This window comes from Felis catus, chromosome B3 (genome assembly GCF_018350175.1).
Source record: "Felis catus isolate Fca126 chromosome B3, F.catus_Fca126_mat1.0, whole genome shotgun sequence".
Taxonomy (NCBI): domain Eukaryota; kingdom Metazoa; phylum Chordata; class Mammalia; order Carnivora; family Felidae; genus Felis; species Felis catus.
In genome coordinates, this window is record NC_058373.1 from 97,529,393 (window position 1) to 97,553,109 (window position 23,717).

At 38.5% G+C, this 23,717-nt stretch overlaps 1 protein-coding gene and 2 long non-coding RNA genes across 5 annotated transcripts in view; 2 read left to right on the forward strand and 1 right to left on the reverse strand.

Moving 5' to 3' along the window:
- LOC109500827 overlaps nucleotides 1-17,341 on the reverse strand; it is a 28,868-nt gene extending 11,527 nt beyond the window's left edge. For all 3 annotated transcript variants that reach the window (XR_002743077.2, XR_006599573.1, XR_002743076.2), the window contains exons 1-3: nucleotides 17,204-17,341; nucleotides 16,515-16,589; nucleotides 10,465-10,635 (exon numbers count right to left, since the gene is read on the reverse strand). This is a non-coding gene — a long non-coding RNA (uncharacterized LOC109500827). The remainder of the gene's footprint in view (nucleotides 1-10,464; nucleotides 10,636-16,514; nucleotides 16,590-17,203) is intronic.
- LOC123386068 lies at nucleotides 13,910-21,285 on the forward strand. The gene is made up of 3 exons (XR_006599574.1): nucleotides 13,910-13,920; nucleotides 17,088-17,092; nucleotides 18,954-21,285. It is a non-coding gene; the product is annotated as an uncharacterized LOC123386068 (long non-coding RNA).
- Nucleotides 17,138-21,285, forward strand: ARF6 (ADP ribosylation factor 6). The gene is made up of 2 exons (XM_003987620.5): nucleotides 17,138-17,374; nucleotides 17,475-21,285. Exon 2 carries the CDS (start codon nucleotides 17,961-17,963, stop codon nucleotides 18,486-18,488), a length of 528 nt encoding a protein of 175 aa, XP_003987669.1. The 5' UTR covers nucleotides 17,138-17,374; nucleotides 17,475-17,960; the 3' UTR covers nucleotides 18,489-21,285.
- Nucleotides 21,286-23,717: the final 2,432 nt, after the last annotated feature.

Genomic DNA, 23,717 nt, shown 5'->3' on the forward strand with positions numbered 1-23,717 from the left:
GTATGGCATACCTTATTTTCCAAGGAGGACAAAGTCTGGCATGTGGCAAGAAATGAAGACAAAACCATTACACATTAGTTGCAATATTCTCTTAATGGAGACAATCTAGAGTCACCATGATGTATGGATAAACAATATTACATATTACCAAAAGTGTATTTGCATAATCAAGGCAAATATATACAAATGCTGAGGTATGATTTATCATTATCAAAACTAATAGTAATGCTCTTATGCATTAACATAATAATAATATAAACTATAATAGAGATTTACCCTTTTATGATAATTTTATTAAAATAGTAAGTCCCTGGGGCCCTCAGTTGGTTAAGTGTCTGACTCTTGGTTTCGGCTCAGGTCATGATCTCAGTTTCTGGGTTCAAGCTGATGGTATGGAGCCTGCCTGGGATTCTCTCTCTTCCTCTCTCTCTACCCCTCCCCTGCTCTTTCTCAAAATTAAATAAACTTTAAAAAAAATAAAAAAAAATAGTAATTCCCTTTGTGCATTCATTCATTCATTCATGAACTCTACCCATGAATTCTATATCATTCCCCACTAAGGAAATGGAATCAAAACCACAACGAGGACTGCCTGGGTGGCTCAGTCGGTTAGGTGTCCCACTCTTGATTTTGGTTCAGGTTTTGATCTCACTGTTGTAAGATGGAGCCCCACCTCAGAGTGCGGAGTCCGCTTACGATTCTCTCTCTCTCTCTCTCTCTCTCCCACCCTCTGCCACTTCCCCACTCATGCTCTCTCTCTAAAATAAAAATAAATAAAATGTAAAAAATAAGATACCACTTCACACCTACTAGGAATTGCTATAATTTAAAAAACCAAACAAAACCAGATAATAACAAGTGTTGACAAGAATTTGGAGAAATTGGAACTCTTGTACATTGGTGGTGGGAATATAAAATGGTGCAGCTGCTATAAAAACCAGGTTGGCAATTCCTCAAAAAGTTAAGTATACAACTACTTCATAGTCCACAAATGCCACTTCTAGGTAAATGCCTGAAAGAATAAAAAACTGGGACTCACTTACTTATTTCCAATGTTTGTTACAGTGTTATTTACAACAGCCACAAGGTAGAAACGACCCAAGTGTCCATCAGCTGAAAAAGGGGTGGACTAAATGTGGAATGGAATATTATTCAGCCACAAAAAGAAATTAAGTCTGACACATGCTATGCCACAGATGCGCCTTGAAAAGACATTGTGCTAAGTGAAATAAGCTAGACACAAAAGGACAAATAGTGTATGACTCCACCTATATGAAGTACCTAGAACAAGCAAATACATAGAGACAAAGTAGAAGTTGAGGGGAGCAAGATATTATTGCTTAATGGATATAGAGTTTATGTTTAGGGTGATGGAAAAGTTTTGGAAATAGATGGTACTGGTTGTACAACATTGTGAACATAATCAGTACTTCTGAATTGTATACTTAAAAATGGTTAAAATGGCAAATTGTATGTTTTACATATTTTACAATAGTGTATGTGTATACATATGTATGTGTATATATACATATACACAAATCAGTTGGGCATATTTGTGTGAGTCTGTATCTAGATTCTCAATTGTGCTCCATTAATCTATATGTCTATCCCTCCATCACAATCACAGTCTTTTACTGTAACTATATAATAACAAGTCTTGAAATTGAATAGACTGATTTATCCCCCCCTTTTTTTAATTGTTTGGCTTTTCTAGTTCTTTTGCTTTTCCATATATATTGTACAGTAATTTTGTCTATAATGACAAAAAGTCTTGCTGGGATTTTGTAAGAATTGCATTAAACTGGAGAAAATTGACTGGAGAAAAATTGACTGGAGAAAATTTACCATGTTGAATCTTCCAATCCATGAATGCAATACATCTTTCCATGTATTTAGATATTCTTAGATTTATTTAGCCAGTGTTTTGCAGTTTTTAGCATACACATCCTGCTCATGTTTTGTTAGATTTATTCTTAAATATTTCAATTTTTTGAGTAATTATAAACATTATTGTATTTTTAATTTCACTGTCCATATGTTCATTACTACCATATAGAAATACAATGCATTTTTGTGTTTATCTTGTAATCCTGCAGTCTTCTGAACTCACTAATTAGTTGTAGAAGGGTTTTTTTTGTTTTGTTTTGTTTTTGTAGGTTTCTTAGGATTTTTCTATGTAAGCAATCATGTCTTTTACAAATAGAGGCAGTTCTATCTCTTCCTTTCCATTCTATATGACTTTTATTTCCTTTTCTTGCCTTAACACACTGGCTAGAACTTCCAGCACGGTCCTGAATAAGAGGAGTGAGGGTAGATATCTTTGTCTTGTTCCTGATCTTAGGAAGACAGCATTCAGTCTTTCATCACTGAATATAAGGCTAGTTGTAGTGTTTTTTGTAGATTAAAATTTAAAAAAGCAACTTGGGGAAGTTAGTTCCCTTTTTTTTTTTTAAGAGCATTAACCATAAATAGGTCCTGGGGCACCTGGGTGGCCGACAAGAGTCGGTTAAATGTCCGACTCTTGATTTCAGCTCAGGTCATGATCTCATGGTTTGTGAGTTTGAGCCCCACATTGGGCTCTGTGCTGACGGTGTGGAGCCTGCTTGGAATTCTCTCTCTCTCTCTCTCTCTCTCTCTCTCTCTCTCTCTCTCTTTCTCTCTCTTTCTGTGCCCCTCCCCTTCTCTCTCTCTCTAATAATAAACAAACTAATAAAAAACATAAATAGGTGCTGAATTTTGTCAAATGTCTTTTCTGCATTGATAAATATGATTGTGTGCTTTCTTCTTTAGCCTGCTAATATGGTGGAGTACATTGATTTTTCAAATACTGAGACAACCTTACATCTCTGAAACAAATTCCATTTGGTCATGGTGTATGGTGCATGACTGGTGTATGATTTTTTTTTTTTTAGAGAAAGAGAGAGAGAGAGAGAGGAAGAGGCAAAGGAAAAGGGAGAGAGAGACTCAAGCAGGTTTCACACCCAGAGCAGAGCCCAGTGCGGGACTCGATCTCAGAGCCCTGAGAGGATGACCTGAGCTGAAATCAAGAGTCGGATGTTTAACCAACTGAGCCACCCAGGTAACCCTGGAGTAGGATTTAAAATATATAGAGAGAGTAAAACCTTGGATTGCGAGTAACTTGTCCTGCGAGTGTTCCACAAGATGAGAAAACATTTCTAATAAATTCTAACTTGATAAATGAGCGATGTCTTGCAATATGAGTAGTATGTGATGCCAAACGTCACATGATCACAACTGAGCCAGTGGTTCTTCTCTCTCTTTCTCTCTCACTCGCTGTGGGATCGTGGGTGATCGTCTCTCCTATGCTCAGATGCTCGGTCTCAGGCCAAGGTGTTTGGGAGAAATGAGTGATTTTTCGGAACGCTGGAAAGTGCCCACAACTAGCACTAGTGTATTTTTGTCACTTCAAAGCACCTATGGATGGTCCTTTGCTTTTCCATACAAGAGTAAGCTTAGGAATGCTTGGCTTCATTCTAGGTCAGGCTGCCTTTAGATATAGAACCTTTCCTTTTCTGTCTTAGTGCCAGCTACACTAAATACAGTATATGACAAGAGTTTATTAATACTGTACTACAGTCAACATCCGAGCAAACACATACAATGGCCCCCATGCAGAAAAGATTCCATTGAGCCAATAGATAGCAGTGATTCCATTAGTGATAGTGAAAGTTGTCCTACACAATAACCCTCCTCTCTGTCTCCCTCACATCAGCCATGACGTTTTTCAAAAGTAAGTGCAGGTTAATTTATCTTTCTTTATATTTTGTGTTTTCTTTATTTTGTATTATATTACAGTACTGTAATCATTTTTATGTGAATATTTTGGGGTTGTAGAACAAATAATCTGAGTTTCCATTATTTCTTAGGGGAAAATTTGCTTTGATATACAAGTGCCTTGGATTACAAGCATGTTTCTGGAAGAAACTATACTCACAAACCAAGGTTTTACTGTATATTGCTGAATTTTATCTGTTAACATTGTTTAATCATTTTGCATCTTGGGGCCCCTGGGCAGCTCAGTCAGTTAAACGTCTGATTTTGGCTCAGGTCATGATCTCACAGTTGATGGGTTTGAGCCCTGCATCAGGCTCCACACTGATAGTATGTAGCCTACTTGGGATTCTCTCCCTCTTCCTCTCTCTCTGCCCCTTCCCGACTCACGCTTTCTTTCTCTCAAAATAAAAAAGATTTTTTGCATTTTTATAAATGAGTAATATTGGCCTGCAGCTTTGTAATTATTTGTTTTTCATATCAGGCTAATACTACTTTTATAAAATGAATTGGGATGTGGTCCCTCCTCTTCTATTTCCTAAAAGTCTTCAAATGTTTGGTAGCATTCTCTAGTGAAACCATCTGAGCCACCAGATTTCTTTTGTAGAGTTTTAAAATTATTCAATTTCCTTAATAATTATAGGGCTACTCAAATTATCTATTTCACATTAGGTGTGTTGAGGTAGTTTGAACTTTTTAAGAATTGGTCTTTAATTTGTCAAATGTATATGTGCAGAGTTGTTTGTAGCATTCTATTATTATCATATTGTTATCTGCAGGGTCTATTGATATCTCATGTTTCATTTCTGATATTAGTAATTTGTGTCTTTTTTTTGTCAGTCTTGCTAGATAGAGGTTGTCACCTTAATTGATTTTTCCAATGAACCAGCTTTTTTGTTTCATTGATGTTCTCTATTGTTTTTCCGTTCTCAATTTTATTAATTTCTGTTTTTTAATATTTCCTCCTTTGGTTACTTTGGATTTATTTTGTTCTTCTTTTTCTAGCTTTTTAAGATGGGAACTTAGATTACTGATTTGTGACTTTTCCTCTTATTCTCATGTGTGCATTCTATTGCTATAAATTTCCCTCTCAGCACTGAAGCTGGTTCCACAAAATTTGATATGTTGCATTTTCATTCATTTCAATGTATTTTTCTTTCCCTTGAGACTTACTTTTTGACCCATAGGTTACTTGGAAGTGTGTTATTTAGTTTCCATTTAGAGACTTTCCTGTTACCTTTCTAATTTTCCAGTTTGATTCCATTGTAGTTAGAGAATATACTCAGTACTATTCCATTCCTTAAAATTTTCTGAGATTTGTTTTATTGCCCAGGATATGGTCTATTTTGGTGTATGTTCCTTGGGTAAGAATGTGTGTTAGGTGAAATATTCTACAAATGTTGATTATATCCTATTAGTTGATGCCACTGTTCAGTTCTATAGCCTTGCTGATTTTCTGTCTAGTTTGTTCTATAAATTGTTAAGAGAGAGGGACTGGGGTCTCCAACTATAAGTGTAGATTTATCTATTTCTCCTTCCAGTTCTATCAGTTTTTGCTGCACATATTTATGTTCCTTCTGTTTATATTGTAATTGCCTTTAATACATTTCCTCTATATACATTTAGAACCATATCAGATAGTGGTCTAAATTTTTGATGCAATCATCAAATGTAATTTAGAAAACTGAAGAAGGAAAATCTATTGCACTTACCTATACTTTTGCTTACTATGTTCTTTATTCCTTCCTGATGTTCCAAGATTCCTTAAAAAAAAATTCCTTTTCTTTCCATTTAGAGAACTTCTAACTTCTGTTGGATGTTTTTTTAAGGCTAGGTCTGCTGGTGAAATTCTCTTAGTTTTCCTTCATCTGAGAATGTTTTGATTTCCCTAACAATATTTTACTGGATATAGGGCTCTGGGTTGACAGTTTTTTTTCTTTCATCACTTAAAAAATGTTATGTTGCTTCCTCCTGGCCTCTATATTTTCTGGTAAGAAATCCACTATTGTTTAAAATTTTTTTTTCCCTTGTGGGTAAGGTGCTTTTTTTCTCTGGTTGCTTTCAAGATTTTTTTGTCTTCAGGTTTTAGAAGTTTGATTATAATGTGCTTTGGTGTATCAGATTTATCCTATTTGGAAGTTCTTTCAACTTCCTAAATCTGTAGGTTTATGGTTTTTGCTGACTTGGGGAAGTGTTTAGATATTACATCTTAGGGAACTTTTTAAGCCCTACTCTCTCTCTCCTCTCCTGGGGCTCCAGTAATATGAACATTAGCAGTTTTTGTTATAGTCCCACAGGTCTCTGAGGCTCTTCTTGATGTTTTTTACTCTATGTTCTCTCTGTTGTTCAGATTGGGTAATTTCAGTGGCTGTATCTTCCAGTCCACAAACTTTTCCCTCTGTCCCTATCATTCTGCTGTTGAGCCCATCAACTGAGCTGTTTGTTATTATATTTTTTCAGTTCTGAAATTTCCATTTGTTTTTCCTTGTATCTTCTAAATGTTTGCTGAGACTTCCTATTTCTTTGCTGAGACTATTTTTTCAGTTGGTTCAACTGTGTTCACAATTGCTCACTGAAGCAATGTTATGATGGCTGCTGTAAAATCTCTATCAGATAACTCTAACATCTTTATCGTTGTAGTGTTGGCATTTATTGATTGTCCTTTCTCACTCAGTCTGAGATCTTGGTATGATAAGTGAATTTTGGTTGAGATCTGAATATCTTGAATATTATAACAATCTGGACCTTATTTAACTTTCTGTTTTAGCTGGCTTCCTCTCACACCTCTCCAACAGGAAAAGTGGAGCAACATCTAATTACCACCAGGTTAGGTAGTCCTGGTTCAGAAGTCCAGGTTCTTCACTCCGACTTTGTTGACACCCTAATGGGAGGCTCCTTGTTACTGCTGGGTAGGGGTGGGAGTACTGGCTTCCCACCAGGCTTCCAGTGATACCTCCCTGGTTGGAAGGGATACGAATACCTCATTACTGCTCCCACATGTTTTTTCATTAACACTACACCACAAGTGGTGAGGGGTGTTGGGGATGAGTGAGGTGTTGGGAAGAAGGGTGGCCTTGTTACTATAAAATTACTGACTCTCCACTAGGACTTTTCTGCTTCTACCCCAGCAGACAGAAAGGGGTGCCTCCTGTCAATGGAGGTGGAAGTCTAGTTTTCCACGTGGTCTCCACTGACACCAAGTGTTTGCATGGGGCTTGTTACCCCCTGGTGGGGATAAAAGCCCCTATTCTCTACTCCACCTAGTGGTGGTGCACCTCATGAAGAGTCCAGCAAGGGTAGCAGTGCCTGGGTGGCTCAGTCAGTTAAGCTTCTGACTCTTGACTTTGGCTCAGGGCATGATCTCACAGTTCATGAGTTTGAGCCTAGTGTCGGGCTCTGTGCTGACAGTGTGCACCCTCTCTGTCTCTCTCTCAAAAAAAAAAAAAATGGGGCGCCTGGGTGGCTCAGTCGGTTGAGCGTCCGACTTCGCTCAGGTCACGATCTCATGGTCCGTGAGTTCGAGCCCCGCGTCAGGCTCTGTGCTGACGGCTCAGAGCCTGGAGCCTGCTTCAGATTCTGTGTCTCCCTCTCTCTCTGGCCCTCCCCCCATTCATGCTCTGTCTCTCTCTGTCTCAAAAATAAATAAATGTTAAAAAAAAAAATTAAAAAAAAAAAAAGAAAAAAAAAGAAAAGAAAAGAAAAGAAAAGGAAAAAAAGAAAAAGAAATTCCAGCAAAGGTGGAAATCTAAGCTACTCACCTGGCCTTTGCTACCATGGGTGAAGGTAGGGCCACAGTCTTTTCTTTGTTGTTTGGCTGGAGTACAGTGGTTATTTTCCAAAAGTTTTCTGTTTTCCTAGGTTGCCCCTTTCCTAATCCTTTGCCTAAGAGAGCATTCTTTGGTTAGAGTTTTTTGTTTTGTTTTTGGCATTTCTGACTTCTTAAGCTCCAAGTCTGGGATATATGAGGAAAAAGCAAACCCAGGGAACTCACTACCATGTCACTGCTTGGTCTCTAGTCCAGCTGTAGTCTGCTTTCTTCTCTCCATCTTTCAGAGTTTTCTTATGCTTGTTGAATATGTAATGTCCAGGGATTTTTGCTGTACTTAGAGAGTGGAACTGGAAAAAGTATGTCTACCCCATCTTCCCAGAAGCAGAAGTCTATTGTATTAATTTTTATAATTGCCTTCTGTTTAGGGCAAGTGATGCTAATGGAAAAACTCCTCCAGTGATTCTGTGATGTCCTTTTCTCCTTCCACATTAAGACAACTATTGCTATAATGTATCAGAATACATTAAATTATTCTAAGAGCTCTCGGGGTGCCTGGGTGACTCAGTTAAGCATTTTCTGTCTTCAGCTCAGGTCATGATCTAATGGTTCGTGAGTTCAAGGCCCACATTGGGATTTCTGCTGTCCACGCAGAGACCCCTTCAGATCCTCTGTCTTCCTCTCTCTCTGCACCGCCCCTGCTCATGCTCTCTCAAAGATAAAAATAAATAAAAACTTTAAAAAATTATTCGAAGAGCTCTATAAAGCAATTCAGGGAGAGGTCAAAAGACCAGGTTACAGACTTGTTTAGAGCTTTTTATATAATGAATTAGATTTACCAGTAGGCCACTCGTTCCCACCCTAATTCTAATGTGGTTTTATTATGCAACAGTGATGGCAGTTATTATGCATTAGATATTTGTATATCGTATATAATTCTTCATAAGGCATAAAAGTCTGCAACTTTGATACATTTACTTTATTTTTAAAAATTTTTTTGCTTATGCACTACATTGTCACATTTTGTAAAGTTCGTACTTTTATTTGTAAGTAACAGCATCCTACTGGAGCTCCCTTTAGCAAGAAGAAAGGTAATTTTATACAAAGATACAGGATGTCTCATAAAACTCAAAGGTTGGTATGCAGACAGACACCAAGAAGGGCCTGGAACTGTGCACTGGAACCTAGGAAATAATCTGTTTTGTCTCTGCTCCTTTCTGTACATCTGTTTTTTCTTCTTTGTCCCTGAAGACTAACTTCTGTCTGCCACCCATACTCAAAGCAGAATATGGCCGTGACCAAGTCCCTAGTTAGTAGGATATGGATCCACTGGGAAGAGACAGACTAATATGGCCCTTCTTCACATCTGATTTTAAATTCTCAGGAATGAGAATCTGATTGGCCAATTAGAATAATGAATCTACCTGTGGTCCAACTGGTATGACCAGAAATGTATGTGTTGAAGAGTCTCACGGAAAAACCAGGACTGTCAGGAATCTACTCCTATATTCCTGTGGAAGGGGGGCAGGTAGCTGTTTCCAAAGACATCCTATGCACCGGGCATAGGCTTATGCCTCTATTCCACCCATATGTATCGGGAAACTTGTTCTACTCCTAGAATCTTTGATATACTGTTAAGGATGTGTCCATATCAAATTGTTATAAAGTCTCAGGTTAACCTTATATAACCAAGGTTATTACTGGGTAAGCATGTTGAATTCATGACTTATAATGTCAAAAAGATATAAGCAGCGGAAAGACCCGTGTTTACATTTAAAAATGAAGTCCCGGGGTGCCTGGGTGGCTCACTCGGTTGAGCGTCCGACTTCGGCTCAGGTCATGATCTCACAGTTCATGGGTTTGAGCCCCGCATTGGGCTCTGTGCTGACAGCTCAGAGCCTGGAGCCTGTTTCGGATTCTGTGTCTCCCTCTCTCTCTGTGTCCCTCCCCTGCTCACGCTCTGTCTCCCTGTCTCAGGAATGAATAAACATTAAAAAAAATTTTTTTTAATAAAAAGAAATAAAAGAAAAAAATGAAGTCCCAATATCAGAAACTGCTTCAAGAATTCTAGAACTTTCCTTTTCCAGCAATAATCTAGTTAGTTGGGAAGGTGGCACACTGGGTAGCTGACCTTCCTTCCACAGTGAAGAGACCACAAGCACTGTTGTCCTAGTTCACCAGAGAGGGTCATAGCACTCTAGACTCCAGTCTGTGAAATTGTAATGTTACCCTGAAGCCAGATTTTGGCTTAGTAGGTTTATATTATCTATTACTGTGGACACACAATCCAGTAGGTGTCTTTCTAAGCCTATTGAAACATAAATCTTTCTTAACACATAAAGGAAACAAACCCATAAATTTTGCCCAGATAAATCATTGTTAAATTGGTTATAGTGCAACATTTACCTAGGATTTTACAACCATTTCCACACATAAATTTTGGACACTATGCTCAAAATTGTATCTTAGAATAGGACCTACTACAGACAGTTGTATACTGAAAGTCCAAAGGTACTCAACAGCAAAAACTGCTCCCTTGTTTGTTCTTGGTATGCCTATGACATGTACACGAAGCAAAATAAAAGAAGGTTATGGAGGAGGAAATCTCATCTTAATCTACTTGGTTATGTTTTTCTAAGGAATCTTTCCTTTCTAACCCAAAGCTAGGTTTGGATTAGGTTAAGGTATCAGTTTACAAGATTGCCAAGCTCCCTTTTTCAATACAATTATCTCTTTTTCTCCTTTATTCCTCCCTTCTTTTTCTTCTTCCTTCCTTTCTTCTTCTTTCTCACTCATTTTTATATTCATTCATTTGTTCTCTCTCTGAAGCAGCACTTTGTGGCATTTAAAATCATCTTATTTATTTGGTTTCTAATCCATAAACAGTTTTAAATTTAGTGGCTTACCACCTTTTCTTGAGATTTGGAAGATTAATCTTTTCTCTGGGTCCTGTAACATGGAAAGTTCTTCCATCTTTGCTTTCACCACCAACTTGGCCATTAGAAAGATCTCCTTGAGAAGCTGAATCCCTTACCAGCAAGTCAGGAAGTAAGGCAGATCAAATGCAGAATACTATGCTAAAGGAAAAAAAAAAAACAAAAAACTAATATAAAGAGCTAATATTGCATGATGTTTTAAATCAGTAAATTTATTTGTTTAGTACCATTGTGACTCATTTATCAATCAGAGGTCAGTATTTTACTTACATGCAGTTTCCTTCATATATCTCTAACAACAGGAGAAAACTAACAAAACAGAAACAAAACAAGATAAAGCAAAAAACAAAGCCTATAAATTAAGAAAATTAAAGCTGGAAACACCATAAAGATAGAACAAGGTTAGTTTTAGCCCTCAGCTATTTGGTGTCCCTTGAATATCTTCCTGAAGAGCACACTATCCATACCAACACACAGCCATACAGTACGTTATTGTATAATAACAACACATCTGAGTAACTGATAGTACAGAGCCCGACAACTCTTACTGTAAACACTACACACAAACTGTTGTTTTATCACTTAATTACAAAGCTTGGAGGATTCAGTTAAGCAATCTGAATGACTTAGCTGCTCTGTTCTTAAAAAAAAAAAAAAAAAACTTTTTCAGAAAATCAATATTGCACTCTTTGTCAATTTAGACAGAAATAATAATCTTGTTTTAGCTTAAAAATATTTTCCTGATACCTGAAACCAAATTTCTAACATGATATGCTTCCTCTTTTCCCCCCAGAGAGAGGGGGGGTGGGCGCAAATGAGGGAGGAGCAGAGGGAGAAGGAGAGAGAGACTCTCAAGCAGGTTCCATTTCCAGTGCAGAGATGTGGGCAGAGATGTGGGGCTCCACGCGGGGCTGGATCTCACAACTGTGAGATCATGATCTAAGCCAAAATCAAGAGTCAGACGCTTTAACAGCTGAGCTACCCAGGCTCCTCTATATGCTTCTTCTTAACAGGAAATGTTATGATTATCTCCAGGAAATGAAATGTTTCCCACTCCAACAATCTTAATTCAAATGGTTGATATAAAAATGATAGTCATGTACTTCCATGAGAAAAAACACAACTTTAACTGGTTGGAAATGATGATTCTAGAATTCTACTCGTCTGACTCCATCTCCAAATGGCCACATAATGGTAAAATTACTAGCATAATCAGATCTCTAGTTTGCACAATGTTAAAGATTTTTTACTCATTTGTTTATTATTTTTTTCATGTTTATTTGTTTTGAGAGATAAAGCACAAGCACAAGCGGGGGAGGGGCAGAGAGGGAGGGAGAGAGTGAATCCCAAGCAGACTCCACGGTATCAGCTCAGATCCTGACCCGGGGCTCGATCCCACAAACTGTAAGATCATGACCTGAGCCAAAATCAAGTCAGACGCTTAATCAACTGAGCTACCCAAATGTCCTAGTCAAAGATTTTATTTTTCATTCTTTAAAATGTTTGCCATTCAGCATTCTTATTTACAATCAAACTGACCATGGTTAACTTGAACTGAAAATAATTTTATTGGAAGTATATTAGGAGACCAAAGAATTGTCAGGAAGATTGTAGAGACAGAGAAAAGGCCCTGTTGAGACTATGCCACAGAACGGTTTTCTGGTGCTTTTACTATAACACTTGTTGCCATTGGCACTTCTGCCACCATTTTTTTGGACTCAGTCACTCTGGGCACTTGTCACAGCAACTCTGTAATTCTGAATCTCTCAAAATTCAAAGCCTGTAGTAGGACATTGATTAATTAAGTGGTTGAGCCCACTTACCCAAACCCTAGCTACCAAGGAGATAGGAAAAGGAATGCATCTATTTGCCTGCCTTCTTCTTCCCTTCTACCTAGTTTGGGATTAAATCAAATAGGAGAGGTATTTGCATACTGAGCAGCCAAATGGCAAGTATCCACAGACAATAATCTAGAGCTTATGAATTTGATCATCCTATGGTTGCCAAGTATTCCATCTTACTTTCTTTTCATTGGCGCTGACTAGTTGAGAGTGGTTCCATTAATAATTCAATAACTTTGGCTATAATGTTAGCAGATTTTCAGAATACTTTTTTAACAAGAATCTCAGAAATATTTATGCCTTTTTCTGACAGGTCTAATATCTTGGTAAGTTATACCAGTGATTAAAGTATTACTGCACTATACTCTGCAAAAAATTGTGGGTGGAGATATGTATCTTGGGGATGAGGAATAACAAAATAAGTAGAGTTCAGGATTCATAGACTTTTTAATGTGAAGGGAAGTTAGCAATTAGTTCAGTCGTTTCCAATTTTAGCGATACATTAGAATCACTCAAGGAGGCCTTAAAAAAATACTGGTGGGTAGAACTTCCAGCATAGATATTTTGGCTTCATTGGTGTGGGGTGGGACCCAAGCATTTATGCAGTTTTAAAATGCTCCAGGTGATTTTAATATGCAGCCAGGGCTGAAAACTATTGATCTAGTCCAGCTTACTGAGTTCACACAATTATTTGGTACAGTAGAAAAAAGAACACCAGACTTGGATCAAAAAAAATCTTAATTTGAATCTCCTCTGTACCATTTTATTCATCTTAAGAAAGTAGCTTACCCTTCTCAGTGGCTCAGCTCTTTCAACTCTAAAGGGAAAAAATAAATACTGCCCTAATCAATTAAGAGATGTCTCCATTGCAGAAATAGAACAAAATGGTGATCAGTGAGGATGAATAACTTACCCAGGTTAAACCTAATCAAGGAGTGTTGGGAGTAATTTAAGGATGTCATTCAGCCTTTTCTATTCACTTGTGCCACTAGAACATGTTGCCTCAGTGTTTCTTTTTGTGGTCTGAAGCAGTGACTATTAAGCAATTTGCTAAGATATCAACTATAATTCAATGTGTTTTTACCTTTATCATTTTCACCTTTAATATTGCTAAAAATGAGATGAAGTCTTCGTACTCAGGCCTGGCTCAAGGTTTTGATTGGAATATAACTTTTTTTCTGGTTAAAGAGGAAGAACTAGAAAGTGATTTCTTAGCGAACACAGAAAGAGGACAAACGAGTGAACTATTATTTTGGTCCCCAGTGTCTCTTCAAATATTTTTAAATATTTGTATCCATTAAAGTTACCAAGAATACTTACAAATTAAAATTGTTTTCATTGTCTTAATTGGATATTTTAGTTTTATTTTTGAGAGTCTTGATCTTCACTACGTTATCATCAAAAAATATTTGAGACTTGGGGTGCCTGGGTGGCTTGGTTGGGCGTCCGACTTCGATTCAGGTCACGATCTTATGGTTTGTGAGTTTAAGTGCCGCATTGGGCTCTGTGCTGACAGCTCAGAGCCTGGATCCTGCTTCAGATTCTGTGTCTCCCTCTTTCTCTGCCCCTCCCTCACTTGTGCTCTGTCTCTCAAAAATAAATAAATGTTAAAAAAATTTTTTTAAATATTTGAGACTTTATTTTACTACATGCCCAGTACTATGGTAGGGACTTAGGGTTCAAAAATGAAAAGGACATGAAACCTCTCTTAGAGAGCTTATAAACAGATATGTATAATACCAAGGGAGGGCTAATTCTCCTGCCTCAGTATTTTGGTTGGAAAGGATTAGAAATTTTTCTAAAGATATGCTTTATAATAGCTTATTTATTCTTTATTTCTACCGTTAATAGTATTCCTGGGGCTCTAGTCTTCTTTAAACTAGATAGAGCTCAATGATGGGTACGTCTAGACTAAGGGCTCAAAATGAAGCCATAAACAAGGGATGCTATCTTCCTCAAACAGGTATGTAGTCTGACCATTCTCACTGTATGATCAGAATTGTCATTAGCACTGCACGGGATAAAAAGAAATATATGACTTAGTCATACAGAATGAATGATTAAGAGCTTTAGGAATTCAGAAATAGGGTAAATAGCATGGGCGCTATTGTTACACACTTGTTCATCCTATTTGAAAAGCAAAAACCTAAGCCATTTTTGTAAGTAAATCTTTTTCGTATAACATGGTATGTTAGTCAGGAATATCATAAGACAACATATGTGGTTGTTCAACAGATTAGAAATTATGGTGTTTTCTGAAAGGGGAGCCTTGTTTCTAAGTAAACTGGAGAAATCTTTTCATTTATAGGCTTTGAGTTAAAAAGCAAAGATCAATTTTTCTGTAGTGTTGGAGCATTCATTTGTGTTTAAAACTTAAAAGAGTGAAACAAGGTACATATTGAGAAATGTAATACTTTGTTTCATAAATGCATATTTTAGTTTATGTGTAAAATATTTCAAAGAATGGAAATAATATTTTTTAAATTTACTATTTTTGAATTGCTCTTTCAAGAAGAAATCAAGAAAATGTTTCATCAATGGTATGATTTAATAGTTGCCTAAATTGTTACTTTTTACAGATATTTTTGTTTTATTGAAATTCACTTACTTTTCAACTGCCATGATTGTATATACAAAGTTAAAATGTTCACTGTATTTTCTGGCCATTATATTGTTTACGATTATTACTTAAAATAATTTATTGTATGATGACCCACTCTAGATATCCAATACTCTAACCCCAGACAAAAATAGTATATGCCTTTCCTTCTTTGTTTGGTCTTATTTGTGTGGTATAAATGACATTCATTCATTCAAATGATGATATCCCTGGGGACATTATGTTGACAAAATAAGGTCTCTGCCTCAATGAAGCTTGCATTCTGGTGGAATATAAATGGAAGACGGCTTTCAAAAATAAACTTTTTAGCCCTAACACAGTGCCAGTGCCAGGTAGATGCTAAGTCTTCAAGCTGCTTCTGTTTTTCATTACAACACTCCTTCCATTGAAAAATAAATCCAAGCCCAGCAGATCAATCTCCCATCAACTTGGAAAAACTGGAATCTGCTGTCAAAAACTATTATGTTGGAATGCAACAAAATACAATCCCTCTATTTGCCACATATAAATATAAATATATAACAATATATATATGTAACTATATACATATCAAATATAACAGTACTGTAGCACTTTATAAAGTACTTTAAAAATACTGTAATTGAGATTCTAAAGAATTGTGTGAGGTAGTCAGGGAGATAGCATAATGTGGGGGTTAAGAGAGGGTCCTGTAGATTCATGATTTAATCTCAGCTATGACCTCCAAAAAACAATTTATCCTCTTTGTCCCTGAGCTTCCTCATAGGTAGAATACTAATAATATTCAAAGTTACTTCACATGGTTGCTGTGCAGATTAAAAATATATATTTAAAGTACAGTATTTAGTACAGTGTTTGCCATAACTAACACTCAATAAATGGTGACTGTTTTTATTAGCGATCATTCTTTGTCTGATTTTATAAAGCAAATGAAGTTTATGAAGGTTGAGGATTCACAGCTATAAAACGCAAGGCAACCCTTTGAACTCTAATCTTCTCACTCCCAAATCCTTCTTTCAGTTTTATGACAGCGCCTATTAAGGCAGATGGAAAGTAAATTAGACCATTGTCAGAATATTAGTAACTCCAGTAAGTTTATTTTAGCTGGAGCTTATAAGGTTATCATTCAACCAATCTACCATCATCAAGTTTTCTTATATTGTGAAATAAGTATGTTATCCTATGCTGTTATAGCATCTTCCTTCTTAAAAAAAGCTATTTCCTGTTTTTCCTCCCCTTGGTTCATTTATTTTAAGCTTTCGCCTAGCTTTAACTCTAACTTTATCTCTAACCATTTGATACAAAAAAGGTTTCCTGAAGTCTTCCACAAACATTTTGTTATTTACCCTCCAACAGAGTACAAAGAGCAAGGTCGGCATTACACTTGGTTTACACATGAGATAACAAACTTAGCAAGGTTAAATGCCTAGATCCAGGCCTAGATCTAGTTAGTCTTTCTGATTCTAAACGTATGCTAAGATTATTATCACTAGGCTTCTTAAAGTCAAGAGAGTGTGGGTGAGAAGTTACCGCTTATCACACTAAAAGGACGTAAATACTTGAACAGGAAAAGTTTTCACCTTAAAAAGCTGAAAATGCGCCAAGGCACGGGAACTCTTGGTAACACTGTTACTTTTAAGTAACGTGGACGGGTCCTGAAGAGATATATAAAAGACAGGGCTCAAACACTCACAAGAAAGGTTTCATTGGTAACCCAAGCCTAGTAAAAGCGCCGCGCTGTCTAGCAGATTCCATACAAAACACGGGCCTCCCACTTGTCTTTCAAGAAATGAACAGAACATGAGGGATAAGGGAGGCCAAGGAGGAGTTGGGGGAGACGCAGAAACAGAAGGACTGTAACAGCAGGCTGTTGTAGGGCTTTCCTGGGAGACTGAGGACGCGCGACGGCTGGGGCGGGATGGAGGGAACTCGCGGTGCACACGGCGGGCACCGACGTCTGAGAACAGGTCTGGAAGTAGCAAGCGTGGGGAGGCCTTGACCGCGGGAGCGGGCTGCCCGCGGCCCCACCCTGTAGAGCTCCCCAGTGGATTTGCTCCTCTGGTTCGAGGGGGATGGATGAGGAGAGCACGCGGAAGAGAAACGCAGAAAGTACTGGGGCCGCTATTGTAGCGACAGGTGGGCGCGGGTCAAAGTCCGAGTTTCGCGGGTCTAGGGTATGGCCGCACCCGCGAGGCCTCCGAGCCGCCGTAGCCCCGCCCCCTCCGCGCGTGGCGCCCCTGACGCTTGGCGCGCGGGCCGCTCTCCTTACAGAGGTCGCTCTCGTTGAACGGTCGGCCTTGTTGCGCCTGCGTGATCGGGAGGGGAAGTGAGGCGGTTTCTTCGGCGCCTTTTCCGGCGGCGGCGGCGGCGGCAGCGGCAGAGCTGGGAGGAGGAGGAGGTGGAGGCCAGAGGGAGCCCGCGCTCAGGGCGGCGGCTGGAGGTAACCTCCTGGACTGAGCTGGGAAAGCGGGCCACCTCGGCCTCCGCTCCCCTCTGGTGCTCCGCCAGTAACTCCCTTCTTCCTCTCTGTGTCTCTGCAGGCGGCGCACCAAGTTCCCGCGAGGATCAATGACCTGACGAGGCGCCGGAGCCGCGCTGACTCTCGGGTGGCCTGGGTCGGTGAGCCCGGTGCTGGTGGACCGGCGGGCGGGCCGGAGGGCCTCGGTCTCCCGCGGCGGAGTGAGGAGAAGGCGGAGGAGCGGGAACCGCGGCGGCGCTCGCGCGGCGCTCGCGGGGGGAAGGGCAGTTCCGGGCCGGGCCGCGCCTCAGCAGGGCGGCGGCTCTCCCGGCGCAGACTCAGGGCCCCGGCGGCAGCGGCGTCTGGAGGAATCAAGTTGTGCGGTCGGTGATGCCCGAGTGAGTCGCGAGCCCGGGCCTCTGCCCCGAGGAGGAGGCGACTCCCACGCAGGCCGCACGGGCGCCCTCGCGGCCGGGAGGCTTCGTTTCGGTTTCGCGGCGGCTGCGGCGTTGTTGGCTGAGGGGACCCGGGACACCTGAATGCCCCCGGCCCCGGCTCCTCCGACGCGATGGGGAAGGTGCTATCCAAGATCTTCGGGAACAAGGAAATGCGGATCCTCATGTTGGGCCTGGACGCGGCCGGCAAGACAACAATCCTGTACAAGTTGAAGCTGGGCCAGTCGGTGACCACCATCCCCACAGTGGGTTTCAACGTGGAGACGGTGACTTACAAAAACGTCAAGTTCAACGTATGGGATGTGGGCGGCCAGGACAAGATCCGGCCGCTCTGGCGGCATTACTACACCGGGACCCAGGGTCTGATCTTCGTAGTGGACTGCGCCGACCGCGACCGCATCGACGAGGCCCGCCAGGAGCTGCACCGCATTATCAATGACCGGGAGATGAGGGACGCCATAATCCTCATCTTCGCCAACAAACAGGACCTGCCTGATGCCATGAAACCCCACGAGATCCAGGAGAAACTGGGCCTGACCCGGATTCGGGACAGGAACTGGTATGTGCAGCCCTCCTGTGCCACCTCAGGGGATGGACTCTATGAGGGGCTCACATGGTTAACCTCTAACTACAAATCCTAATGAGCATTCTCCACCTATCCCCCGGAAGGAGAGAAATCAAAAACCCATTCATAGGATTATCGCCACCATCACCTCTTTCAATTGCCACTTTCTCTTCTTTTGAATTTGAACTCTGGAGTTACTGTTCTACGGTTGGGGAGGGGGGGGGTTAGGGGTTTCCTTTTTTTGTTTCTTTTTTTTGTTTTTTTTTTCGTTCTTTTTTTGTTGTTTTTTTTTTTTTGCTTTGCTTTAGGAAGCTCTGATCTGACATTTGCCATGAACACAAAGTGCTAGATGCTCTTAATGACTTCCAGCAAATGGGATGGGGGAAATACAGCATTTTTGGTAAAGTCCTTTATAATAATGGTTTGATTTTTTATTTCGAGAAAATCTTTTTTGCAATGTATGCTTTTTTCCTTTTTGCCCAGTTTCCTTATCACTTGCTGTAGATGGCTTATTTTGCATTCATGCAGACTATGTTGCAAGTCTGTTTCATCTAGTAAACTGAAAATTATTGCTTAATCAAACTGCCGTTTGTCTTTTATATTTAAGGCCTTTACCCCTCCCTTCTGAGTTTTACCTTTAACTTAGTAATTTCAAATGTGACCTTTTATATCTAAGACCAGTGTAGTAAACTTAGCCTACAGTGGCAAATCATGAGTAATATCATTGTAATATGTTCCAGTTGCACATCAGTATGTTAAACAGGTAATGTAAGAAGTTTTTTGAAATGTCAGCTATTAAGTTCTGAAACATACATCATGCATGAGTAGGGATAAAGCTCAAGTTCCTTATTACATAGCCAACTTACACTGCATAAAGATACGAAAGTGTAACCCGTCAAGAACACAGGTTTTTTTTCACTGCAAAGTTAGCAACTTTGCTGTTTTCCCTCTTTTTTAACTAAAAGTAGACTTTTTCCAGAAAGTGGAGCAATAATGGTGTATGCCACACACACATGAGATCTCTGTAGATATCTTACGTGACTTTGGGGCAAAACTGGAATATATACTTTACCACGTTTCAAATATCTAAGACCAATAGTTAAAAAAATTATTAGAATGTTTACTTTGTCCATTAATAAAGCATCTAACAATTCAAATTAAATACACCTTCTACCTAGTTGGAAAAACACGTTCCTGTTTTCACGTTAGAGCAAGTGATTAAGCTGAAGATAGAAGTCTTTTTTTATAGATGAGTGATCCACATCTCCATTAATTAGAACACTGGAAAAGATGTTTTATGAAAAAAGTATTTAATTCTGTTTGTAGGATTAACTCATACAAAGAGTAAGTCAGATATCCTGTTGGTTCATTAATACACTATCTCCTTTAAGGAAGGAAATGTGATGAATGAATTATGTGTAGACTTGAGGAATGACAAAGGGGAAGTAGGATGAAGAAAACGAACCTACAGATGACAATGAATGTAAACTTATTTTTCTTCAAGGGTAAGCATTGTGCTCACTGGTGATATCCAGGTCCTAGCAAGATTACTTGCTTAGCTTGTTAGGACCGGTAACTAGGTTATTGAGACCACTATGATTGATACTTTGAACCAAATGTTAATGCTTGATACAGAATTGTGAGCAGCATCTGGTTCTCATATAGCCTTAAGGATTAATTTTAGAGATCCTCAAGGAATTAAACATAGGGAATTTAAGAAATGTAGACTGCAAAGGCAGTATACAGGAGAAGGTAGAGTGGGTTTTGTTCATGAGGGTGTCTGAAAACTAAAATGGAGCGGGATATCATGGTACATAGTTGGACAGTATTGGTCCTTCGTGCTTTGGCCATATTGTATAACGGAGCTTTTACCAAAGATGTATGAGAAGCATAAGGCTATAAAAAGTTAACTATTCAAAGTAAAACTCTTGACAAACATTTTACTTAAAGCAGATGAGAAAAGGTGCTATGTTGTAGGCTCCTGATGGTGCAGAGGGATTTTTGAATTCAAAATGCAACTAAGGTACAGAGTTCTCAGTTTTGCTTTAGAAAGATCTCTAGAAATCAAGCTGACAGACACATCCGAGAACATTTTAGTTGCTTTTAAAATTCCCAAAGCTCCACCATAAATTTAATTCTTAAGTGTTTTAAGTGATTGCATTTTAAGGTATATAAACATGGGTTATACAAATATCAATGCTATAGTAACATCCTTAGACAAGACAAGCACAAAGGTATAAATGCCTAAACTGGAGGAAACTTGAAACCTTCATCTTAATTCTTAAATGTAGTATTTCTAACTTGTGACAGACAGATTGATAGGCAGCCATTTTTTTTGTGTTTTAAAATACCTGGGAGCATAGTTAAAATTTTATACATCAAGTGATTGCTATTGAATGTTGCAGGTGAGATGTGGTGGTTATTTTTAGTTTATTTGAACTGTCTAACTGAAGGGGGGAGGGGGGAAGCAAATATTTGAAATTTGGAAAACCCTAAACTTTTTGGTAAGAACTTGTAATTTTCATTTACATTTTCTTGAAGGATATAAAAGGTGGATAATTGATGTAGTTAAATTGAACCATAACTATTGGTAATCACGGGGCAGGTAATTATAGCCTGCAGAAAAAAGTTACAATCTAGAATTTAAAAAAGATCCTGAAGTTTTTGTTTAATTGCATCAATTTCTGTATTTATGTGAATTTATAAACTGCAGTAAGTTTTTGAATGAGGTTAATCTTGTCTAATATAAGTAAATGAGTCTGTAGACTGTGATCTCCCCAAACTAAAAAGTACAGTACTTGGAATTGTGTTCTTTATGGTTGTAGTGTTGGTAAAGCACTAATATGCAGAAAATAAAGGAATTACACAGTGCAGTTTCTCACGTTATGTTACTCGTTTGGACTAGATTAAGTGGGACATGTGGTGTGTTGGGCCATGTTATTCTCCAGGGAAATATGGTATAAATGACTCAATTTGGGAGTCACCTAGCTGTTATAAGAACAAAAAAGATTCAGTTTGGTTCTTACAATGCTGAGTGTATAAAAAAGTTTTGTACTGATTTAATTCCACCAAACTTACTCTGATTTTGTGATTATTTAGGACACAAAAGCACTTGAAAATAATTTTGAAAAATTAAGCTGCTAAGCAGTTACTATTCTACCATTTTTCCAAAATCACAACCTTAGTGTTTTTAGGAGTAGAGAATTGTATCTCTAAAGAATTGGCCTACAGAGTTGTCCTAACCCTTGACAAATGACTTTTAGGTTTTAAAGTTTGTCTTCTAAACCCAAAGTTGCTTGTCTCCTAAGAATGCCTGAATTGTAGCCATTTAGAAAGTAAGAGTAGATGAAGAATAACTTGTTGGATAAAGGATTTTTTTAAAACACATTTCCTTTTCTATAAGCATTCCCTCTTATATCAGCAATTTTTGTAGCTTGATTTTAGAATGTCTTAGTGTATTCTTTAGTGTGATTTACTCCCCACATTAATGTTAATATATTTACTACTGTGATTTACTAATGGCTGCCAAGTATCAATTTATCAGTGCTAGAAGTAGAAAATATTTTTCTCTTTAGTGAGTTTTTATGTTTTTCATATGTTTAGAAATATAGTAGCCATGGGGGACCTGGGTGGCTCAGTCGGTTAAGCATCTGACTTTGGCTCAGGTCGTGATCTTGCAGTTTGTGAGTTCAAGCCCTGTGTCCGCCTCTGTGCTGACAGGTCAGAGCTTGGACCCTGTTTTGGATTCTGTGACTCCTCTCTCTCTGCCCCTTCCCCGCTCACTGACTCCAAAAAATAAATGTTAAAAAAAAAGAAAAGAAAAGAAACATAGTAGCCATAATCTGAATGGTGGTGGAGCTTACTAAATTCCCAGTTAACCTTCAGTATCTTGCCAAGTATCTATCAGGGTATGGTAAGACAAATCTTGTTGCTTGTAGGGAAAAATTGTAAAACCACATACAACAATTAGAAACTTTTAAGTCTGCCTAATCACTGAGCATAATGTATTTGGAGTATAACCTTCAATAGAATTAATTTTTTGTTTTGTTTATATTGAATGCTGAAGACAAAGTAGGAAAGATTGCAATATTAGGAAGTTCATGAAAAAAAGAGAATGGTGGGACATAGAACTGTAGAAGAGGTAAAGTAACTTTTCCCTGATTTGCTAACTTTAAACTTGCCAAACTAGATTAGTGAGTTCAGTGTGCAAGGAATACATACAAGTGAGATCAAAGAGGCAGAACAAGTCTGTAGAGAGGTTTAGGAATGACAACTGAAATATGTTACAAGTAAGCTAAAGTAATGGTAACCTTCCTGGGAATTAGTCTGTAAGAAAAACCATTTTGTGGGACAGTAAGAAAATGCTTTAATTTTGAATATTTTTTTTCCTCTAAAATGTTTTATGACTACTTGAAACAATTTTAAAAGCAAAGTATTTGTCAATCTTGTCCTTGAAAACTTTTCTACTAGTTAAATTATTTCATTTGGATATATATCTCCTCCGTAGTATTTGTTTTATAGTTGCAAGAGTAGATTTATTTATTGAGAGCCTACTGATCTACCTGCTACTGGTCTAGGTACAGGAGATCCATCAGTGAAAAAAATACAATATCTGCTTTCATGTAATTTATGCTGGTGGGGGTGGGGGGGGAAATAACAAAGATCAAATAATGAATTAAGCTATGTAAGGTGATGTACTATGTATTACATAGTATGTTATATATATAGGAGGACAGGTAGGAATGTCTTCAGAGGCCTTATTGAGAAAGTGACATTTGAGCAAATACTTGAAAAATATCAGTGGAATTGACATAGTAACAGAAAGATAATACTATATGGTATATAGAGCAGGGGTGGGGAACTGAGCCTAGGGCAAATGTGGCTGTGACCTGTTTTATAGGGAGTAAAGGAATGGTTTTTACATTTTTAAAGGATTTTTACAGACTGAAAAAACAAGGGTGACTAGGTGACAGTAGTTAGCCTGAAAAGCCTGAAATATTTACTATCTGGCCCTTATTAAAAAAGTTGGTTGACCCCAAGTCTAAACCCCAGTTTTTAAAATATTACCAAAATATATAGGAAATCCAACAATCCAAAGTAAAAGACCATGGTTAATGAATGAATGAGTCTTATCAAAACTTTAAGGAACAGCACATACAATTTACCACACTTGAACATTTAGTGATCCTTGAGACTTGTGATTGAGTAGTCTAACCTGGAGGTTTTTTTCTCTGAAATTTAAATGTGTGGAATCAGTAGTTTTTCAAGTTCAATTTTAACATTCTTTAAGATCTTGTGAATTATT

Coding starts and splice junctions, on each gene's coding strand:
- ARF6 (XM_003987620.5), top strand. CDS start 17,961: ATGGGGAAGGTGCTATCCAAGATCTTCGGGAACAAGGAAATGCGGATC.